A 22,684-nucleotide genomic window follows, 5' to 3' on the forward strand; every position below is an offset into this window, starting at 1 on the left:
TTGAATGACTGACTCCGAGCACTTTTCTGTTTGTGCACTAGGTTGAGCTAATTTAACTTCGCAGAAAATTGCTGGATCTGTTAGAATTACCTCTGTCGTCTCCTTAGGTGCTCAGAGAGTTCAAAGTGATTCTTTCTCCATGATGAGAGGTGGAAATTTGCTTCATCTAGCCCCCTTCTCACAAGATATGAACTACTCTTCAGGCCCCATAAACATGCCTTCTTTTGGGTCTATGATGATGTTTTCCAAAGTAAGTTCTTTGGAGCATCAGTTCTTCAGAATGTTAGGAGGTTTACTTGGAAAAAAAATGGTCTTGTGTATACGTTTGCAAAATGATTAGAAAAAGTCAACAAATGGATGATAGGTTTCTACAGTGCAAGACTTCTCAGTGTTTATCTCCAATAAGAGAATAGAATTTTGTCACCTTTTTGACCAAATAATTTCTTTTTCATGGAGCTATTTAATTTTTCAAAGAATATACTAAATTTCCAAAGAAAACAGTCCATGTATGCTCAGCTCTAGTAATCATCAGCTAAGACCTTAATTTAAAAACTGCTGCATTACTCATTAGTCATGAGACAGTAGGCAAGTCTTCTCACTGTGCAGGACCTCAAATTCCTCATCTGAAAAATGGGAGGATTGTTGCTTCAACTTGCAGTATTTTGTGACAGTTAGAAATGTTAGGCTAGTTATACATATGAAAAGTTCTGCAAGGTGGCAGAACATAGTAGGTAGGTAATAAATGAACCATTTCGAGGGACTACTCTGATTTGAAACTTTTTTCCAATCTCCTACTTCATGCTCCACTTCATCGTACTTCCTTCCTCTTCTTTTCCCTCTTCTCTGTTCCACTGCTCTTCCTTCTATGACAACTACCACTGTGACTATTACTAGGTGCTAACATTTTAGGCACTGTGCACTGGATTGTCTAACAAACACCTGACACCCCCTTTTCTCTTTCCACTTCCATATTCTGTTATATTAGATAGTTTGGGCCAGTGTGACACAAGGGCAATTCTTATGGGACTCTGAGAAGACTTTTGTTTTCCTTAATGAAAGTACACAACGTATGGAACCGTGACAACTATATTACAACCATTAGTAAAAGGCCTAGAGAATGACAGATGTGTTTGCCTTTGCATCACTGAACCAACACCTGAAGCAATCCCCCTCCACAATTTTTATAACACGAGTAAATGAACCCCAAAGAGTATAAGTGTTTGAAAATAGGCTTTCTACTACTTGCAGACACAATTCTAAAAGGTTGAGGTAGTATTTATTGAATACTTTCTACATGCTGGTACTAAACACTTAATGCATATTACCTCATTTACTACTCAAAATAGGAATTATTATCTACCATTTTACAGTTGAGAAAACAGACAAAAGTACCTTATTCAAATTCATAGCTGAATTGAAATCCAGGTGTGGTTCCAAAGCCAGAACTCTAAACTAGTATGCTGTCTTTGCATTTTCCATCTCTGTACATACACCTTTCCAGGAGCCTGTCCTAACCTTCAGAGACATAGTTACCATAACCATAGATATTATTATATTCTTCATCTTGAGGTACACAATTAGTATCCTTTTTAAGATAGAGAGCCCTTACCATCTGCCATTCCATGTGGAAGGGACACACACAGACCCCATCCAGAAATAGAGAGCATATCCAGTCTCAGATTAAAGTAGCCTGTTTCTTCACACACCAGACAGAGGACAGCAGAACAGGGCTGGGCCCAGTATGGTAGATGCTTCTCCACCAAAGACCTACATCCAGAGATTTAATTTACCTATTTAAGCCCACCTGACATCCCAAGAGGTGGGCTCAATGGCATATTAAAATTTTCACACCTGAGAAGCACAACTCATGGAAGTGATTTCGAAGAACATGTAAAAATATTAGAAACACCTGAATTTATTTGTTTCCCATTAGTTAAGTTGAAATGTGGCAAACCATGTGTTAAACACTGGCTTTTATAAAACTAATTATCAAATGGGAGCTGAATCCCTGCATAAAAGACTATATCCTACGATGTAATAAATGTGCTAAACATCTTAATTTTGTATCACAGAGAAGAAATATTTAGTTTTGGAGCTCACGGAAGCTATAGAGGAAAAGAATTTTAGTTTGCATCTCTTTCTAATGACTGTGGGTTAAAAAGGAGAGCAGATATCAGATGCATGTGATACAAAAGAATTACAGCTTTCCCTGCGTCTTTTTCTTATCCATATCAAAAGCAGGTTCTAGCTTGAATATTAGGGTTGATGGCAAAAAAAAAGGAGTCTCCATATAATCAGACTGTAGCCTGTCTCAGCTATAATCACATAGACAGATCAAGATTTGCCAAGATTGCAGAAAGAAGACCAAACACTTGCCAAAGGTCTCTCCTTACCCTCTTTCAGATTCTAACATCCAAATGCACAGATTGCAAAACTGTAAATAACTACATGGCCCTGTAGGAAAAAAAAAAGTTAAAACATTGCAACAAAAATCTTTAGAATTTCCGTTTTCTAGTGGTTGGCACTATCAGTAAAATTTGTTGCTTTTGTTTGTCCCTTTGTTTATTAAATATTTATTGAACGTTACTAGAGAAACATTATAACTACAGCAAAGCATGGGATCAGTGATCCAATTCTAGAGCAGAGACTGATGACCACAGGAGTGAGAGAGATATCTGTAATGTAGGGCATTGTTGTCTTACTCTTATAAAAATTAATAGGACAACTAGGGAGTAAGAGTGTGCACATTTGAAGACAAGCAAAAAAGTACCTACCACATTACTACCATCCCAAATTCATTCAACAAACATATCAAAAATCATTATTGAGCACTTCTGTGTGTCAAGCACCCTTCAAGGTAGTGGTAGGTATTGGAGGCACAGTGATGAGCAAGGTAAAGAAGACCTCCACCCCTAAGGAGCTTGCTCTGCTTAAATTGGAACATAGGATGTGCTATACAGAATGGCTAGGAGCTGGACAACATAAAGATCAAGATGCCCTGGAAAACTCAGACTGTATAATCAATGTCTCCATAGGTTTGTGCTGCCATTTATAATGCTCTCTTTGTTATTAAGATCATCCAGATTATGTATTTGGTACAGTAACTTTCACGAGTAAAAGAAGACTGACAATGGTTAACTTAGTTAATCAAATACTAAAGAAGTGCTTACTGTGTGGCAGACACTATATACATGTTAACTTATTCATTTCTCACAACCAGTCCTTGAAGAATGCATTTCTTTATCTCCATTTTTCAGAGGAAGAAATCAAGGCATAGAGAGGTTAAGTGAATTTGCCTAAGGTTCTGTCCCTGGTAAGTGATGCTGCCGGTGCTCTCTAGCACTATACTGTGCTACCTTCAATAAAGTGCCTACTATTTGCCAGCCTTTATACATATCATCTCCTTCACTTTTTACAATCCAGTTTGTCAGATGGTAAAAATAACGTACAGAGAGACGAAGTAGCAGTGCTGTTGTTCAAACCCAAAACAATCTGACTAGGCAGCCAGTGTTCTCTGCCACCACTCCCATGCTGTCTCTCTAAGGAGCTTTCTCTAGTGAGTTTTTTAGGTGATCAGACGTAGACTCACAATTCCCTCCCTCCATCAATATGCTTGTTTTATACACTTGTCTTTCCTGGAAGATTCTGTTTACAGATTGGACTTGAAGAAAAGCTGATAAAACAAAAGTTTGACAAATAAATTTTCTTAGCCAAAAGGAAAGGCTGATCTTGCAGAAATTTCAGAAAAAGAATGGTTCGTAGAGGATTCAGGAAGGCAGCTGGAAAATAGGCCAGCAGGTTAGATATATGAAAGGCCTGCTGTGTACAGACCATGACATCGCCAGGATTTATTGAAGAAGAAGACACGAATTACAGTTTAATTGAATGTCTTGTACAATATACGTAGAAAGAGATTAGAAGTGTAAAGCAAGTAGAAAAGAGTTGAAAGAAGTAAGGGTACAAGTTAATAATGTAAACGAATTGGACCTTGTGGATAAAATTCAACTCTCCTCTGAGTTATTTTCAAACCTCAGCAGACACAGTATCTTTACCATCATAACAAGTCATGCTTTGAAGATTTAGGGCTGACAGAAAAGTAGGACTTTATGCAGGCTAAGTGATGGTATAGGAGAATAGTTCAAGCAATGTTATTTAGATATGTAGCTTCCATTTGAAAGCTACGTATCTTCCATTTATTTATCTAGGTTTTAGAAATACTGTTAAATTTCAGAAGAGTTAGCAGGGCTGATGTCTTGACCAGCTCTTTTGATGTGTACTTCTTAAATAGAGGTGATCCTTAGTCCCAATTATCAACAATCGGTGTTGCCTTTTTGGTACTTCAACATTTTTCCCAAGCCACTGATAACATGATCTTGTCTTTTGAAGTGCTTTGGGATCATTTATCACATAAGAAAGTTCCTAACATGGGGGTAAAACATTGGCTTTTGGCGCTAGATTCTTTTCAGATTGAAATGCTCGAATAACTACTACCTGTGATATTGAAGTGAGATGTGATATTGGAGTGAGATGAGACTATAGGCAAAAAAGAATTGGGAAACTGGTTGTTTTAATACACAAAGTCACTTAGTTGTTTTGTCCTTTTCAGCTGCTTAGACATCTCCCAAAGATTTCATCTTGCCCATTAAGAACTAAAATATAAATCTTACATTCTTGTGCCTCTATTGGATGGACATTTAAGCACTCTTCTGGCTTGAATAAGGTTTAGGCACATGCAAGTGCAGTCCAATGTGTTGAGTTCTTGGCATTCTGCTCTCAGTATAATCTTTGTTAGTAATATATTTTTACTCTGTTCTGGTGAGCTAGAATTTAACCCACAATGTAACTCTGTCCCCTCAGAACTCGAGGGCCCTTGCCTTGGCTTTGTGACCTAACTCTGCTCTGTCTCACCTCTCAACCTTACTCCCCATATGCTGTAACTCTGCTTTATTAGAGATTTCAACTTCCATGTTTCTAGACTTGGCCTAAGTAACTGGACCCACATCCCATTAACACCATAAATACCATTTTATGGGAAGGTTCATGCCCTAAGGCACCCTGCCTCCCATGGTTTCATTTACTCAGATTTCTCCCATTTAAAAGACCCAGGAAACACATGCCTCTGCTTCAGCTGTAGGGGCCAGCGCCCCTCTAAGCCCCCACAACTTTTACCTTAAGGTTTCCCCAGAGGAGCCCCTTCTCTTCCACAGGTTGACTAGGCTGCTGGATCTGCTGGCTGCGGAGGATGACTTGCCATCCCCTACATGCATGCGTACCACAGTAGATGTGGTGAAGGCGCTGCGCACATTTCTCTCTGGTTTGGCCAGGATGATGTACACCTTCGGCACAAACATGCAGCCTAGGGCCACTGTGGCACTGAGGCTGACCGAGAAACACATGGTGATGATTTTGTAGTTGCTGCCAAAGTAGATTGGTACAAAAGCTAGCCATATAATGCAGGTCGTGTACATTGTGAAGGCGATATACTTGGCCTCGTTGAAGTTAGCTGGAACATTTCTGGTCTTGAATGCATAGAAGGTGCAGCTCAAAATCAGCAATCCATTGTATCCAAGTGGAGTGACAACTCCTAGGTTAGTGGTGTTACAGATCAGGTAGACTTCTCGAATGCTGGGGTAGTCATGCATTATGTCAGGAGGCTCCATTATAAAGAGGGCAACAATGATGCCCAACTGGATGCATATGAGAATGAAAGCAATCACTAGCTGGGCACAGGCACTCATGAATCTGGGCTTTTTGGTACAGATCTTCTTCTTGCTGCCAGCCAGGATCCTTGCAATACGGTTGGTCTTTGTTACAAGGGCTGAGTAGCTCATGGCTGGGGAGAGACCAATGCCAATTCTCTGAAGGTAGCAGTAAATCTGTTTGGGCTTTGCAATGAGGCAGAAGGTACATAAGTAGCCCAGGCAGATGCCAGCAAGGATAATGTAGCAGAGTTCCCTGCTTGAGGACTTGACTACTGGTGTATCCCGGTAAATGATGAAGACTGCAGTAACAAACAGGGTGGCTAGGAGGCCAAGGCAGGCAAACACCACAGCTGCAATGGGTTCAGGGTCACCCCATCGAAGATACTGTACTGGAATCAAATCACAACCTGCAGAGACACAAACACATATTGTAAAGGAGGAAGAGATGTTGACTTGGGTCACATATCCCTAAGCTACAAGCAACTGTTTATGACCATTTCAGTTTGTTCCCCATCTCTACCTTTCTAATATCAGAATCTCATGCTACTCATTGTTTTATGTATTCATTTAGAAAATTTTAATGATGATATTACTGAACACATACATGGCCTGTGATAGGAACTATTCTAGGTTCTGAAATGAAGTAATGAAGAACGTGTTTCCTGCCCTCATAAAAAAAAATCAGTGGCCTTTTAAACAATTATAACTGTGATAAGGTTCATGAAGAGGTATAATATGGGTTCTAAGCAGTCTCTGGAAGCAGCAAAGACCTCCTACAATAGGAATTATCAAATAAATGTGTTGGTTTGATGGAGTTGGAAATTTCATAGGCTTGGCAAACTTACAGTTAAACTACGTTAACTGTAAGGAAGAGAGTCATGAAAGGAAGCCATTGTGTGACAGTGTAACAAGTGGCCTGAGATGAGGCTGGGAGGTAGACAGGAAGGGGATCTTGGAGTTTAGACAGTCCTAGATCAGTAGGAAGTTATTCTGAGGATCTATGTAGAGCAACGACAGGATCAGATGTGTGTGTGTGTGTGTGTGTGTGTGTGTGTGTGTCTGTTTTAAACATTTCTTTGGTTGCTATGTGGGTTTTGGATGAGATAAAGGTGTGGACACATTTAAGACTTATTTTAGAGCCATATAGAGTGTTTGAATGAATGTGGGAGTGTGTGAAAAGTGAAAAAGGTCTGAAATATGACCAACACTAGTAAAGAAATTTCAGAGAATCTTGTGGTTTAGATGTTTTAGAAGATTCTGTTAAAAAAAAAAGGAGGATATTCATTTTTATAAGAAAACTGACCCCAAAGGCAAACAATTGGCAGGCAAGGGAAGTGCACCACTCTCAAAATCATTCCTCATTTATGACATGCAGTTTTTAAATTATTTCTTGATTATATAGCAGAAAAACAGCTATAGAATATAGCATCATTTGGATTATCTGTCCTTTGCAATTTTTTAGAACAGTGGTTCTCGAAGCTGGCTACACACTAGAATCACCAAGAATACACACACACACACACAGAGACACACACACACACACCCATATAAAATCCTGAGACCTGGGTGTCCCATTGGTTGAGCTTCTGACTTAATTTGTCTGAGTGTTACCTGGGCGTCAGGATTTTTTAACAATACTGTAAGTGCTTCTAATGTGCAACCACAGTTGAGAACCATTGTTCTAGGAGGATCATTGTTGTCAGTTCGACTTTTAAAGAAAATAGAATTGAGATAGCTTCACTGAGTAACTAGGAAAGGAGACAAGTAATCTGGAGCATTGGACATTTGAGAAATATAGCAGAAATGGTTAATTTCATGTCAATATCTATTCTTCCCTTCATTCTCAGGAACAGACCTTTAATATCATTTGCGATGGTAAAGGCATCAGTTACAATACTACATTTTTCATCAACCATTGCTGTGAAATGTGGCATATGAGTAGTAGGTTTTAACCAATAACATGTAAACAGAGGATTCCTAAAAGTAAAGTGACTCATGGTAGAAAGTAACATTTTTCCCTTATTTACTTTCTTCTTCTGCTGTCTGGCATATAAACCTGATGGCTAGAACTCCAGCAGTTGTTTTGGACTTTAAGGTAACTTGAAGGACAGAACATGTATTCTGGGTTTGGAAGAGAAAAATAGTTGGGGCTCCACTCCCTGAGAAACATGAACCCCCCACTACCTGTGGACTATGTATATCCACATCTTCTTTGTTTAAGCTTCCTTTATGTATTTTTTTATTGATCTATGTGGGGAAACCAAATCCTTATTGATAAGGAGTAAAGTTTCCTATTAACTTGTCCTATCCCATGATCAAGGGTGTTGCAGTCAGTGGCTTTGAATATCAATGGTTACTGGGAGGTAGGGGAGGCAACAACAGGTAATGACAGCAAGGAAGCATGTAGTTCTTTCAAAATATGCCTAAGGGAAGCTTCATTGTAGAAAGGGAAGGGAAGGGAAGAAGGAAGGGAAAGAGAAGTGGAAGGGGAAGGGGAAAGGGAATGAAGGGGAAGGAGAAAGGAAGGAGAAGGGAAGGGGAAAGGGAGGGGAAGGGGAAGGGGAAGTGGAAGGAAAGGGAAGGGAAGAAGGAAGGGAAAGAGAAGTGGAAGGGGAAGGGGAAAGGGAATGAAGGGGAAGGGGGAAGGAAGAAAATGGAAAGGGGAAAGGGAGGGGAAGGGGAAGGGGAAATGGAAGGGAAGGGAATTCTTCTTCCCCTTATTTCTGCACTGCTGCTGTTTTGCTTTAAGATGTCGCATTTCAGATAGTACTATTAGTACTATAAATAAAGTCATAATGGGTTTAATAGGAGTTATGAGCTAGCCTGGGATTCTCGGCACATTTTGCAAAATGTTTCTATGGGAAAATGTATTCTTACTCTAAATAATTGTGTATTTAATATCGAAACAAAGGGCTTTAAATTTTAAAAAGTTGTGGATAGCTCAGACTAAATACAACTAAATGCAAAACATTTGTGTTATATGACCTCATTAAGTATAAAAATACATATCTCACTGCTGATTAATATACCTAAATCCATATTTCTAGTCATCTACATTCTCATGTGCTTCCTATACAGTTGGAATTCAACCTCTGATACTTCAGTATGCCATAGAGTTTAGGCTTATATTTACAAGTTTGCTCCTTGGAGAGACTGTTTTACAAAAGAAAGTATTAATCATATATATATATATATATATATTTTTTTTTGAGACATAGCCTCGCTTTGTCGCCCAGGCTAGAGTGCAGTGGTGTGATCTTGGCTCACTGCAACCTCTGCCTCCTGAGTTCAAGCGATTCTTGTGCTTCAGCTGCCTGAGTAGCTGGGATCATAGGCACGTCCAGCTAATTTTTTTATATTTTTAGTAGAGACGGGGTTTCACCATGTTGGCTAGGCTGGTCGAACTCCTTGCTTCAAGTGATCCACCTGCCTCAGCCTCTCAAAGTGCTGGGATTACGGGCATGAACCACCGTGTCTATCCCATTCCTATCTTTATTATTTCATAGTAGTTCATTTATAGCAATTATTTAACAATAAAATTTATTAAATATATAAAGGTCTGTTTCTACTGCTAGGTCATAAGCTACTAATGTCTATAGCAATTTACTTATATAAGAAATGTTATGTTTGTATATAGGGCAGGAATCTTTTCATTACCTAAAAGAATGAGCTGGAAAAAGTAATTAAGCACTTCAGTTTTACCCCATTTTTTCCTACTGTTCTGCTAAATCTTAATTATTTCTTAATGTAATTAACAGTTTAATTTATAAACACTTTGCATAGAATAACATTTACTACTATTTTTATCAGATATATTTTTGAACTCTCATGTTCAGCTTATTAACATCTGTGTGAAACTAAAGAAAACTCGTTAGATATATGTGTTAAAAATGTACATGAGGCTTGCCTCTAATGTGATGTAATTATTTTCACAAAGTTATCAGAATTTATATATTTAAATGAATGTTTCTTTTATTTAATGTAAACCATTTAGAAAGTCTTACATTTAGCCGCCATTGCAAAAAATACTGTTGTAAGTATTCTCTAAGAATAGCAAATTGGACTCTGATTAAAGGGTTATAATCACTGAATCTTAGGATTGAATAAGATCTTAGAGTTTCCAAACAATGGATGTGTATCAAAATCACTTGGGAAGCCTACAAAACTATAACTCATGAGTCTAAACTCAGAAGATTTTGAGTCAGTACATTGTGGTGGGGCAAAGGAATCTTATTTTGAATAAGCGACTTCAGTGATGCTCTATTAGTCTTTGGTGCTTGGTTTGCAATTCAGCCTTAGAGATTATCAAGCCAAATTCTTACCCATTGTGCAAATGCTTTATATGATAACTCCAAGACGTAATCATCCTAACCTTACTTAAGGTTTTTTATAAAATATATCGTCTCAAGGGCAGGACTGGTGGTGGCGGTGGGGAGATAGATTGAAAAGGCAGGAAGCTGTGATGGCAAGCGGAGACTGTAAATGAAGAAATCAGTCAGAAGACTATCACAAGGAGACAGAGATGATAAAGACAAAAACTAAGTCACTGTATTAGAGAAAACAATTAGTTGGTAAAGACATTTAAGAACTGGAATGGAAAGAAATTATGAAGAAGATAGAAGAATCAAGAAGAAAATCTTTGTTGTACAGTACAGCTGATAGCAGTACTGTTAACTAAGATGAGGGCTTAGGAAGCAAAGGGTCACATTTCATGGGAGTCTGACCTAGTGAGCTTTGAAAAGCTATCAGTGTGGAAGTTGCGGCTTTAGGAATATCTGTTTATAGAAGCTGAAAATAAGAGACATGGAAATAAACACAATCAATGAGGAAATTCTTAGATGTGGATGAGAGCAGAGCCTAACAGTCTGGTGTAACACCAATACTAAGGAATGAGAGAGGGAGATAATATGTTAGGGAAGACGTAACATTAGACAGAAGGAAGGAAGTGTATCAGAAGCCAAAGGAAAGTGTTAAGTGGATGGCCCACCACAGTCCCCTCTAACAATATCAGTTCTGTTTTACTTTTTAAAATTCTTACCCAAATAGCTTGCTCAAAGCTTCAAGTTTCAGGTTCACAGGTATCTCTTCTGACATTAGATAATTATATGTTTTTTTCCCTTCACTAGTATTAGATTTATTTGTTTTGCATAAGGAATGTTACACTAACATGAAACAAAGTCTACCAAATCTCAGAATCTTGGAATAATGCTAACCTGATTACGATATAAATTTAAATTCTCAGTGATAACTACCCCTACTATGTGCACTGTTGTACAAATATCTGTGTAGTTATTGTTTCTAACTTCCTTATTTTCTTCTAATCACTGGGCATTTTTTCCATCAATGGTTTTATTTTTTATCCTTGTTTCAACCTTACTGTAATGGCAAGTTACTGGAAGTGAATCTAGAGGATACCTAAGAGTCTAAAGTGCATATAATGTATAGTTTTATTATGAGTTTAATCAATTTAGCATATATTATTATATTTTGAATTAAATAATCTTGATCATGTGAGTGAAATTCCTTCCTAACAAGCATATTGCAGTTTCTCTGGTTCTCAGAAAATGCACAATATTATATTATTTTCTAGAAATGCAGATGAAACATGGATTGGAAAACTGCGGTCCATTTTCTGATAACATCTATTTAGGTAGCTATTCACTTTTCATTTTTCTTCCCTTTTATACTTGATTCATAACTCTGTGGTTCTCTTGTATAATCCATCGTTTCATAGCTTGAACTGACATACATTGAAAATACAAGTTTTTCTTTTTTTTAAGAGGGAAAGGGAGCTGCCAAAACTATATTGTCCACATTCATTCTATTACTTCACTAATGTGTTTCCCATAAGTCTAATAGCAGAATGGATGATCTACTGATTTTCTGGACCCCTAAAAACGATGACTGCTTGTTCACAGCTGGTACTCATGCTTAGTGTTTGGCTGTTAGTTTTGCAGTATTAATATTCCTGTAGTTACTAGTTTCTAGACAGCTGCATTTTTCAAACCCTGTTCCAGTGTCTCTTCAGGGAGAGATGCCTGATGTTCTGTAAGTTGGGCTCAACAGGAGCTCCTTACTAAGCTCCTACATTCCTGTATATTTTGGATAAAGGAAATTGCTACTTAGAATCTCTGAGAATAAGATGTAAGTGCCCTCAGCTGCTGATTAGGTCATTTCAGGCATACAATGTGAAGAATCTCTGAGAATAAGATGTATGTGCCTTCAGCTGCTGATTAGGTCATTTCAGGCATACAATGAGAGGGAAGATACAAGATAGATTATAAAAAATGGATCTATTAGAACTAATATGGGGATACAGAACTGACAAGGGGCTGTTGTGGGTTTCCTCTTTGATATGTGAGCACAGATCTGCCCAGAGCACAAGGTGTTAACTGGTAACTAACAACATCATGCTTGCTTTCCATCTATTTAACCAATAAGTCATTTTTTGCCTTTCCTTCTTTCTTTACCTCTCTGGATTTGGATCTCATGGATGTTGAACTGGGATCGCAGGGTGATACAGAATCAGAATTCTTTCTGTAGTGTTCATATCCCTGATCCTTTAATAATTTTTCTTTACTTAGCCTGAGCTAAGGTTTTTCATCACTTCCATAATTCAGAGAATTTGAAGTGATGGGTGTCTGTGTGTGATGTGAGACATTGAGGAAACTCATTTCTCTCTGTAGCACTTAGTGTATTTATAATCCATTTTGTGTTAGGGGGAGTTTGATTGATTATATCATTAAAGTCTGTCTTCTCTACTTGACTAGAAGCACCCTGATGATAGGGAGTTTGTCTCTTTTGCACACAAATGGGTCCTCAGTACTGAGCATAGTGCCTCACTCATGTGGTTAATACAGCAATTTATAAATTAAAATATTTTCTATACAATTAAATATAGAATTCTAATTCTAGGGCATGGATAAGTCATTCTCAAAAAACATTTGTGTTGCCTTTAGAAGTCCCAAGTCACAGAACTATTATGTACTGTTTTAGACAGAAGTCTAAAATCAGTTCACGACACCTGACTTTGAGTCTAGTTTCTGGAACCCAAAGAGGGCAAAACTAGATAAGCAGCTCAAAAACTTACTTCCGCCTAGGGATGTGACATGTTTCACGTTAGAAGTATTCCTTGTGGGCAGGTGCGGTGGCTCACACCTGTAATCCCAGCACCTTGGGAGGCTGAGGTGGGCGGATCACAAGGTCAGAAGTTCAAGACAAGCCTGGCCAATATGATGAAACTCCGTCTCTATTAAAAATACAAAAATTAGCCGGGCATGGTGGCAGGTGCTTATAGTCCCAGCTTCTTGGGAGACTGAGGCAGGAGAATCACTTGAACCCAGGAGATGGAGGTTGCAGTGAGTTGAGATCGCATCACTGCACTCCAGCCTGGGTGACAGAGTGAGACTCCATCTCAGAGAAAAAGAAATATTCCTCGTGCTGACTAGTCATTTGGGACATTTTTAATGACTGATTGATTAATCTAAATTTTGAGTAACTCATTGGATCTGAATAGAGGAAAGAATGAGACATTAACCAGTAAAGTCATTCTTTAAAAAGTGCCATCCAACTATTAAGGTTAGATAGATGTACTTTTCTTAAGAAGGTTGTTAATCATAACTTTTGTTTTTCGTTTTTTTTTTTTTAGTTTAGGATAGAAAAGAAATAGAAAAGATCCCAAGTTTTCTTCAAGGAAGGCATATTCTATAGTTGATTGATTTTTACCATTACCTTAGCATGAAACAAAACATGGCATGATCGCTTTCTCCAATAAAAATATAGTCTTTATCCAAGGTGTTAGACAAGTTTTATTGGTAACTGCCCCAATAGGAAGCTGCCATATTCCTCTTTATGTCAGTATCAAAAAAAAAAAAAAAAAAAAGAAAGAGACTAACGTTTATTGAATGCTTACTATGTGTCAGGTGCTATCCCAGAAATTTTATGTAATCTTCACTATAAAAAATGAGGTAAATATCATTATTTCTATTCTTCAGAGGGGGCAATATGAAGTTTAATTAGATATGTTAACTTTCTGGGACTGAGATTAAAACTCTGTGGTTATCTACTAACTTATTTAGTTAATTTATTTATTTTACCTTTGCTACATCAGGGGAGGCAACTTGGTCAATTACTCCTCTGAAAGAAGTCCCGAGTCTATTTAGTAGGAAACAGAATCATGATTAATTAACAATGTCTGCATGGGCAAGGTGGGGCTAGTGGTGGCATAAATATTTGATAGCTTTATCTTAACATAAATCCATTCTTCCTCTTGATAAATCTCATTGGTTCAAACCCTTCAGCAAGATTTTCATTCTGGGCTATGTGTCCTGAGAGTTGCTGGCCAGAGACATTGATTGATCAGTTGTTTTTCTTGGGTTCCTAAAGTTTTCTAAGCATAGAAAATGTTGTGAATGATCATTCATGGGACATTCCCAACTTTGCTACAGAGTAGACTCATAGCCATCCATTTGTCACTGGACCTAGCCTATTCCCCATCCTTCAAGGTTTATTATACATCTCATTTTAGATTCCCTTAATTGAATTCCTTCACAGAGCTGAAAATTCAGAGTTATAGCTTTTATTTTTGTTTTCTTTTTATTGGTTATATTTTATAGGGGAATTTGAAATTGTGTGCAAAGATTTCCTTTATAATTAAGACATAAAGAATGATTTAATAGTACTGCAAAGTACTAAAGGGAAATGTGATCACAGATGCACATTTGTAGGGAATAGCTTTGAAAAATATGACTTCCGGTCATACCGCACATGAATAAGAATGGAAAAACACAGCATGTGAATTTAAATAATAAAGTGTGCTAACTGGAACAATTCCCTCTCTTTCTACTTTTCTCCTGTCCCTTTTCACTAGCTAACTTCTCCTTATTCTTCTATTTTCCAGATTCTCTTTAATAATTACAACTTTTCTGATTCCCTGAGCCTGACTGGCAGGTTCCTTTCATGTGGTCAAACAGCTCCCTGGGCCTGTACCCCTCATAGCACTTGCATTCATACTAATTGTGTATTAGTATTGTCTCTTTGACATGGTAGATTGAGCAATTTGAGAGCAGGAAACTGTTTCTTTGCTTATTGTTGTATTTCTAGTGCTAGTCCTAGTACCTGGCATACAATAGGCAGTTAAATAAGTTGAATGAATGAATGTGTGATTAACAAAGAAGAGGGCAAGTAAAGAATAAGGAGACATGCACTTCATTTTCAGCTTGCACACAAATATTTCCTATTAATATGAGCCTTTTACTCTGTGTCTCAATTTTTTCATACATGAAATGAAAATAACACAGACTTATCTATAATTAGGGTTTTAATCTGGAGAAACTCTTGTAGAAGAAGTCACAGGTGAGAAATTAAAGACCAATGACCTGCAAAAGGTCAGTGAAGTGATTTCTTAGAAATAAATTTATAAAATGCTTAAAGTTGTTTTTGTATTTTATTGAAATAAAATATTAAACTCATCATTTAAAAACCTATAGAGTATCAGTGGAATTTTACACACATAATAGGAGCTATAATTTGGGTTTTACGATTCATTTCTATTTACCTTTGCTAGCTTGCCAGACCCTTGTCAAGATCCCTTTCCTGTAGTTTTAGTCAGACTCATAAAATTGCTTATTTTGCAAATAAGCTGCATACTAAAAAGCACTTTCCTCATGTAGCTGGTCTTCCATCCAAATGTTCAATAGCTTTCTGATTTTATGATTCAGAATTTTGCAACCACTCTGCAGGCCCCACTGTATTCCTTCTGTGTTCCCACATACCCTTGATTTTCTTTTCCTTTGAGGCATACCAGGACTGTTCTAAGACCTTAAATTACATTACCTTTCCTAAGGAAGTCTGCAAAATTGTATGCATATTCTGCCACAGATTTTAACTCCCCTTTCTCTTCCCAAGCCTATTTGTTCCTAAATTTTCAGTATCATAATATTGTAAGTATTCTCCAATTGAGCTATGGGCATACATTTAACTAACTGAAATGCTCATGTTTATTATAGAAAGAAAATATGGGGACAAAGTGCACACATGTAAGAAAAGTGTACAAGGGGAAAGATTAATGCCTCATCCCACCCATTAAAGAGATCGAACATTGTTCACACAGCACAGCTACATTTCTCTCTTGAGCACCTATACCATTCATAGCACTTGGTCCACACTATGGTGATAAAAAGGTAATTGTTTGTTCCTTGGCGATTCCTCAAGGATCTAGAACTAGATGTATCATATGACCCAGCCATCCCACTACTGGGTATATACCCAAAGGATTATAAATTACTCTACTACAAAGACACATGCACACGTATGTTTATTGCGGCACTATTCACAATAGCAAAGACTTGGAATCAACCCAAATGTCCATCTGTGACAGACTGGATTAAGAAAATGTGGCACATATACACCATGGAATACTATGCAGCCATCAAAAAGGATGAGTTTGCGTCCTTTGTAGGGACATGGATGCAGCTGGAAACCATCATTCTTAGCAAACTATCACAAGAAGAGAAAACCAAACACCGCATGTTCTCACTCATAGGTGGGAACTGAACAATGAGATCACTTGGACTCGGGAAGGGGAACATCACACACTGGGGCCTATCAGGGGGAGGGGGGAGGAGGGAGGGATTGCATTGGGGAGTTATACATGATATAAACGTTATGCACATGTACCCTAGAACTTAAAGTATAATAAAAAAAAAAAAAATAAAAAAATAAAAAAATAAAAAAAAAATAAAAAAAAAAAAAAAAAAAAAATAAAATAACGTATTTACCAAATGCTCAGGCTCTGTGACTTTACTCTGCCAGGCATTGTGTTGAACACTTTTTTCTTATTACCTTCTTTAATACCTACAAGGTTCTCATGAGATAGGGACCATTATTTCATCTATTTTCAGTTTAGGAAACTATTTTCCATTGGAACTAAAGAGCATTTGAAAGGAACCATAGAAAGAGAAACACAGACACAGAGAAAAGCAGAAGAAATGTAAAGGAAACAGCCAAAATCAAAAATCAGATATGTAGAGGAAAAAACGCTACAGCATAGTAATGTATCACAAGAGAATTACAATGTCTTTAGGAATTGTTGCTGATAGTTCAGATGGGAAATCAGCAAAAGCTCTAGGAGGGAAGTGATAATACCTATCTGCCTACATCTTAAGGATTAGTGTGAGGACCATATAAAATAACTTGAACAATGGCATAATAATTATGAAGTGAGAGAAAGAGGAAATGGGGAAGTGTATACACAAAATGGTGTGACTCAGCATCTGCTAAAGTGCCTATCTGTTTTATTAGATTATCCTATATTATTCTGGGGAAAAGCCAGGCTATTTTCTCTTTCTAGCTTGTTTAGGTATATATTGCCCCAAGTAAATGGTATTATATTGTCTTAAATTGTAAGTACAAGGCAGCCCATAATGCTTTGAATTTTTCATCACTTCAATTAATGTGATTTTTAAGAGGTGTCAAGATAGGAGGAATTTATCTGCTTCATTTTGCTAATATAATATATCAATGCTTTATGAAGCATTTTTCCAAGTAGGTTAGATAATGCAGTAGTTAGCACTGTATCATAATGTTTTATGTTCTAAGGGGAAAATGTGATAATTTATTTTGGGTAAGCTACATTGACCAAAAACTGAAATCAACGAAACCACATTATTGTCTTCAGTCTGGCCATATCAGAATGGTTTTTGACCACAATGCCATTGTTTTGGTCAGACCACAAATTTATCATTGTAAAGAAGAACATGGTGAACATTTTTCATTGAGTCGTTTCTGGCAAGATGAAAACTGGTTTATGTTCTTTTCTGGGACCTGTTTTGATAAGTTCCATTAAGAGAGAGGATTTCAGCACTTTTTTTTCTTCTTTAGTCAGTGGCGTTTACAAGTTTAAATACACTGTCTTTTTGACTCATCTTGTAGGAAAAAAAAATTATTAATTATTAGAAGTTAATGAACATTGAGAAATAGAAGAGTAAGAAGGCATTTTAGAATTTATCAATGTGTAAGCCCTGGCGTCTCATTTTAAAAGAACCAAAATACAGCATTGTTGTTTTTAGTGTTAACTGAAACAACTTTATCAAGCTTATTGTTTGAAAACAAAAACAGTGCACACAATTTTTCACTGCAATTTAGAGATCCTGTTAGAAAGAATCCAGTGATTCACAGTCACTTCCATATTTCCTGCAGCAGTATCTCAAGGAAAAAGTACTAGTTTTACAGAAAGATGGAACAGGGTCTGAGCCTTACTCTGCAACTTAGTGAGTGATCATGAGCACGGATATTTTCTATTTTCAAACTCAGTTTTCTGTAAAATGGAAATCATGATTCCAACCTTTTTAAATTTATTTTTACTATTTTAATTTTTATGGGTAGCTAGTAGGGATCCTAACCTTTTTGAGGTGTCAGGAGGATTACGTGATAGAACACAAACTTCCTATACTGATAGGCGACAAGTACTCAATACACGGGGGATTTCTTTCCTTTCTTCCATCCTGTATTCATTTCTTTAGTGAATATTCGTTGAATATCTACTATGTTCTAGGAGCTTTGTATTCTCAAATGAGGAAAATGTACAAAAGTTACTGTATTTTGGTTTATATCCCAGCTGAAGGATCAACAGTATATGATCAGCAAAAATACATTAATACATAAACAATATAAAATAGTATGAGGTGATATAGAAGGTAGAGAAAAGAAGAGGTAGAACTGGATACGAGGGATGTTAGTTTGTAGTATTAAACAGGTTGCTTAGGGTAGACATTTGAGCAAGGACTTGAGGAAGGAAAGAATAATAGTCATGTGGTTATCTCCAGTGAAGCCTTCTAGGCAGATAACTGCTAGGGAAATTATCCTGGGATAAGAGCCTTTCTGACCTTTTAATGGAAGAACAAAAGGACCAATGTATTGGGAGGAAGAACCAGATGAAGTGAAGGGAAAAGTAGTTCAGACACATAACAAAGGACCAGGTCATACAAAACAGGAATTTGTAAGTACTTTGGCTTTTACTTTGAATGAAATGGGAAATCAGTGTAGATTCTTATACAATGGAGTAACATGACCTGGCTTATTTTCTAAAATGATATCTCTGCCTGGAATGTAGAGGAGAGACTGTAAGTAGGGGCAAAGGTAGAATCAAGGAGAAAAGTTAGGAGGTTATTTCAGCAGGAAGATGATTAATGATGATTGTTAGGCACTTTTACTGGAGGTAGTGATAAGTGGTGGAATTTGCGATATGAAGGAGGAGCCAATGGGATTTCTTTACTGACTAAAGGATGTGCAAGACGTCAGCAGATTAACTCCAAAGTTATTGGTCTTACCTAATGAAAGAATGTGTTTATCATCAGATGAAATGTAATAGTAAGGATAAAGCAGCCTGGGAGATCAAGAAGGTAAAGACCTGGATTTCAGTGATGGAAGTGTAGAATTTAAGATATTTATTAGATATTCAAATCAATATGTCAAGTAGGCAACGGAATATTTACGTCTGGAGATTAGGTGAGAGATCTGGACAAGATACTTAACATCAAAATGTTTATTGTATAGATGATATTTAATGGCATGAATAAAACTGGATATGATCACCAATGAAGCAAGTGTAGACAGAAAAGAGGATCAAGACTGAGCTCTGGAGCACTCCAACACAATAGCCTTCATTTTATTTAAAACACATAAATGTAAAGATATCAGTGGCAATAGATGCTAGATTCTTTTTGGGAAGGTTAATTTTTTTATTTTTAATTTTGCCAGTGGAGGAAAATATCAAAAGTGTATAATGAAGTGATCAGTGAAACTAGAAACCTTTTTTATCAGGGACAATGATAAGATAAAAAAAAACAAATGGTGGGTGCCATGTAGTATTGTCACAGCTCATGGCTTTCTGGGATTTCCAAGTCACCATTAAACTTCTATAATTTATTCATTTAGAATCAGAAGGGCTAATAAGCTAATCTAAGTGAAGTTAAAAGAGATATTTATAACAGTAAGCTTAGTTCAACAAATAAAAATTGTCTACTCTTTGCCATTCATTGGGCTAGACAGTCATTGACTTAAAAGGATCTTACTTTCAAATGTAGAAGACATTTAATAAACACATGTTAGCTTGGGCGCAGTGGCTCAGGCCTATAATCCCAGCGCTTTGGGAGGTCGAGGTGGCCTAATATGGTGAAACACCGTCTCTACTAAAAATACAAAGAATTAGCCGGCGTGGTGGCACTCGCCTGTAGTCACAGCCACTCTGGAGGCTGAGGCTGGAGAATTGCTTGTACTTGGGAGGTGGAGGTGCAGTGAGCTGAGACCGCGCCACTGCACTCCAGCCTGGGCGACAGAGCGAGACTCTGTCTCAATAAATAAATCAATAAATTTAAATAAATAAACACAGGTTAAAACTTTCCCCAAATTTTCTTGTTCATTCATTCTTAAATCAATCCATCTATCTCTCTATTCATTTTTCATTACTATATTTTTAAAACTTTATTAACAGTGGAGTGATAATAGTATTCTTGAACAGTTAATGGGCACTAAACTATTTGTATGCTGTAAGATTGCTCTAATAATCTTATGAACTAGTTACTACTGTTATCTCGATTTTATGGAAGAGAAAGCTGACACTCAGATAAAAATTTCTGTGCTTTAAGTCGCACAATGAGTAATTGGTGGAGTGTGAATTTGAACATGGGCATGTTTGACTCCAATACTTTTTGATTTAAACCACTACACTCTTAGAAGAAAATAAAGATGAATTGTTGCAGATTGGTATTGTATGCAGCCCAAATTCTCAGCTGTACTTTGTTACACTACATTTGCCATAAATTCAACTTCCTTAGATTGTACTGTTGAGTGTGTAATGTAGTGAACTTATCTAGGGAAACCTAAAAAGTGCTTAGAGACCTGGGAATTCTATTGTTAAACAAAACAGTCACTTTCTTTTACAGCTGATCACCATTATGTTTAGTATTTAGGAAAGGTTAGTTCCCATAATAGGGGCTTTGATGAAAAAGCGACCATGAAATGGTGGTGTACTTGCTCTGAATATTATACTGGAAAAAGTATTTTGAGACACACACACATTCTTTAGATATGACATGTATCATTCCTTATGGTCTTTTTTTCTGCCTGAAAATTCATTTCAGTTTTACCTGGTTAGCATCTTGTTTTCACATACATAAATTCCCTTTCCACCAGAAGCTATCTCTGAACTTCCAAGATGTGGTTAATTTCCTCTCATCAACATTTACTCCATCCTAGCACTTTCTTTCCTTCCTTCATTCATTTCCGCATTTCCTCCCCTGTCTTTTTTTTCTTTCACTATACAAACATTAAATTGGTTCCTATGCTATGGCAAGGATACTTAATATACTGAAATTGCCTCTTTATTTTGCATGTGTCTCTGGTCTAGGCTCTGGGATACTTGAGAGTAGGAACTGGGGCTCGATCACTACTGTGTGCCCAGTACTGGATCTAGTGCTATGTTTGGCACCTAGTTGGAACTCAAATATTTGCTAATGAATAATTTCATCCTTTTTGCCACCACTGCATTTGGTATGTGGTTTAATTCTTGTATGTATTATATGTATAATTTAATGCAATTATTTAAGGTTGGGTATCTTCCATTTACATTTGTATCATCAGAACTTAGCACAGTGTTAAAAAAAAAAAAGTAGGAATCTGATAAAATATCTTTTGCTGAATGAATTAATGAATGATAGATAGCCAACTGTATAGTATATGCTCCTGTTCAGATTACTGTCTAACCTAGAAACCAAGAAGCTAGATAGGAGAATTCTGAAAGCTTATTCCAGTTTCAATTAACAAGAACTATTTATTACAATTGTAATAATAAACTAAACTTGTTTCTCATCTAAACTCATAAGAAATTTCCCCTAAAGAATCAGAAACAAATAATATTTAATTCCCTCCTTTCCTCATCTAAGTTTAATTATAATAGTCAAATAGCCAGCACATTTTAAGCACATTTGGAATAAAAAAAATTAGAGCAGCCTGGAGATAATTAACATGTGACCAGCTTGAAGCTGATTTTTTTTCCTTCTATAATTTTCTGAAAATATGGGGCTCTAAAATGTGATTGTGGAGAGAGACAGGCAGTATAGCATAAAAATCCCAGAATCATGGCACCTGGGATTTCTTTTCCACCAATTTTGTGATCTTGTCCATGTATAGAATGTTCCTGAGTTTTGTTTCATTCAACTGTAAAATAATAATATCTACCTTAAAGGATTCAAAAAGATATTACTTAAGATAGTTATAATAATTGGAAATGAAAAGTAATCCTCTCCATGTTTTTATTTACTGTGCTTATTTATTAAAGGTTAAAAAAAAAAAGTCCCAAGAAAAGTAGGACAAGTTGAGGAACACAAATGAAATGCACATTTGTAAAAAGAGAGCAATTCAAATGCGGGAGTTATAAAACCTGCCAGTGGTTTCACCTCTTGGAGTCCATCCTCTGCTCCCTTCTTTATTCTCACCAACATCTCTTTGTGTAACTCTGTGGCTTTTTTCCTCTTAAGTGAAGAGACAAATGTTCCAACCTCCAAAGCAATTAGGTAACTCAGGGAACCAAAGGAACTTCCTAGAGAATGTCCCTATTGACATTAAGCTGTTGATACGTATTGCCTTGGAAGGAATAAAATGGAAGCGTTTTACAGCTTTGAACTTATGTAAGATACATTTCTTTTATGATTGAAAAGCAGGAGATAATGCTAACTTCCTGTCACAAGGCTTCCCACCTGGTTACTTCTTGAAAGACACAATATTTTTGCTCTTTCCTTTTACTTAGTTTATTGGAAGGTTGGCAGCATCTGGTAAGTCCCACCTGGAAGTGTTTCTGTGGCTTTGGACTGGGGACCTAAAGATCTTTAGAGCTCTTACTACTTATGTCTCCTCCTAAATTCTTTGATATAAAACAAATTAAAGATTCTTTCTAGGACAATTTTTGCAGATATGTGGCAGGGAAT

General features: G+C 36.8%; 1 protein-coding gene and 1 long non-coding RNA gene across 2 annotated transcripts in view; one reads left to right on the forward strand and one right to left on the reverse strand.

Annotated features, from left to right (window-relative positions):
• Window positions 1–22,684, forward strand: part of LOC117080118 — a 388,222-nt gene that overhangs the window by 135,235 nt on the left and 230,303 nt on the right. The window lies entirely within an intron of this gene.
• GRM5 (glutamate metabotropic receptor 5) overlaps window positions 1–22,684 on the reverse strand; it is a 364,513-nt gene that overhangs the window by 53,841 nt on the left and 287,988 nt on the right. The window contains exon 6 of the mRNA XM_033204710.1: window positions 5,170–6,109. Within this exon, the coding sequence (XP_033060601.1) occupies window positions 5,170–6,109 (940 nt within the window). The remainder of the gene's footprint in view (window positions 1–5,169; window positions 6,110–22,684) is intronic.

Source organism: Trachypithecus francoisi, unplaced genomic scaffold (assembly GCF_009764315.1).
Source record: "Trachypithecus francoisi isolate TF-2019V2 unplaced genomic scaffold, Tfra_2.0 Lachesis_group8, whole genome shotgun sequence".
NCBI classification, from domain to species: Eukaryota; Metazoa; Chordata; class Mammalia; order Primates; family Cercopithecidae; genus Trachypithecus; species Trachypithecus francoisi.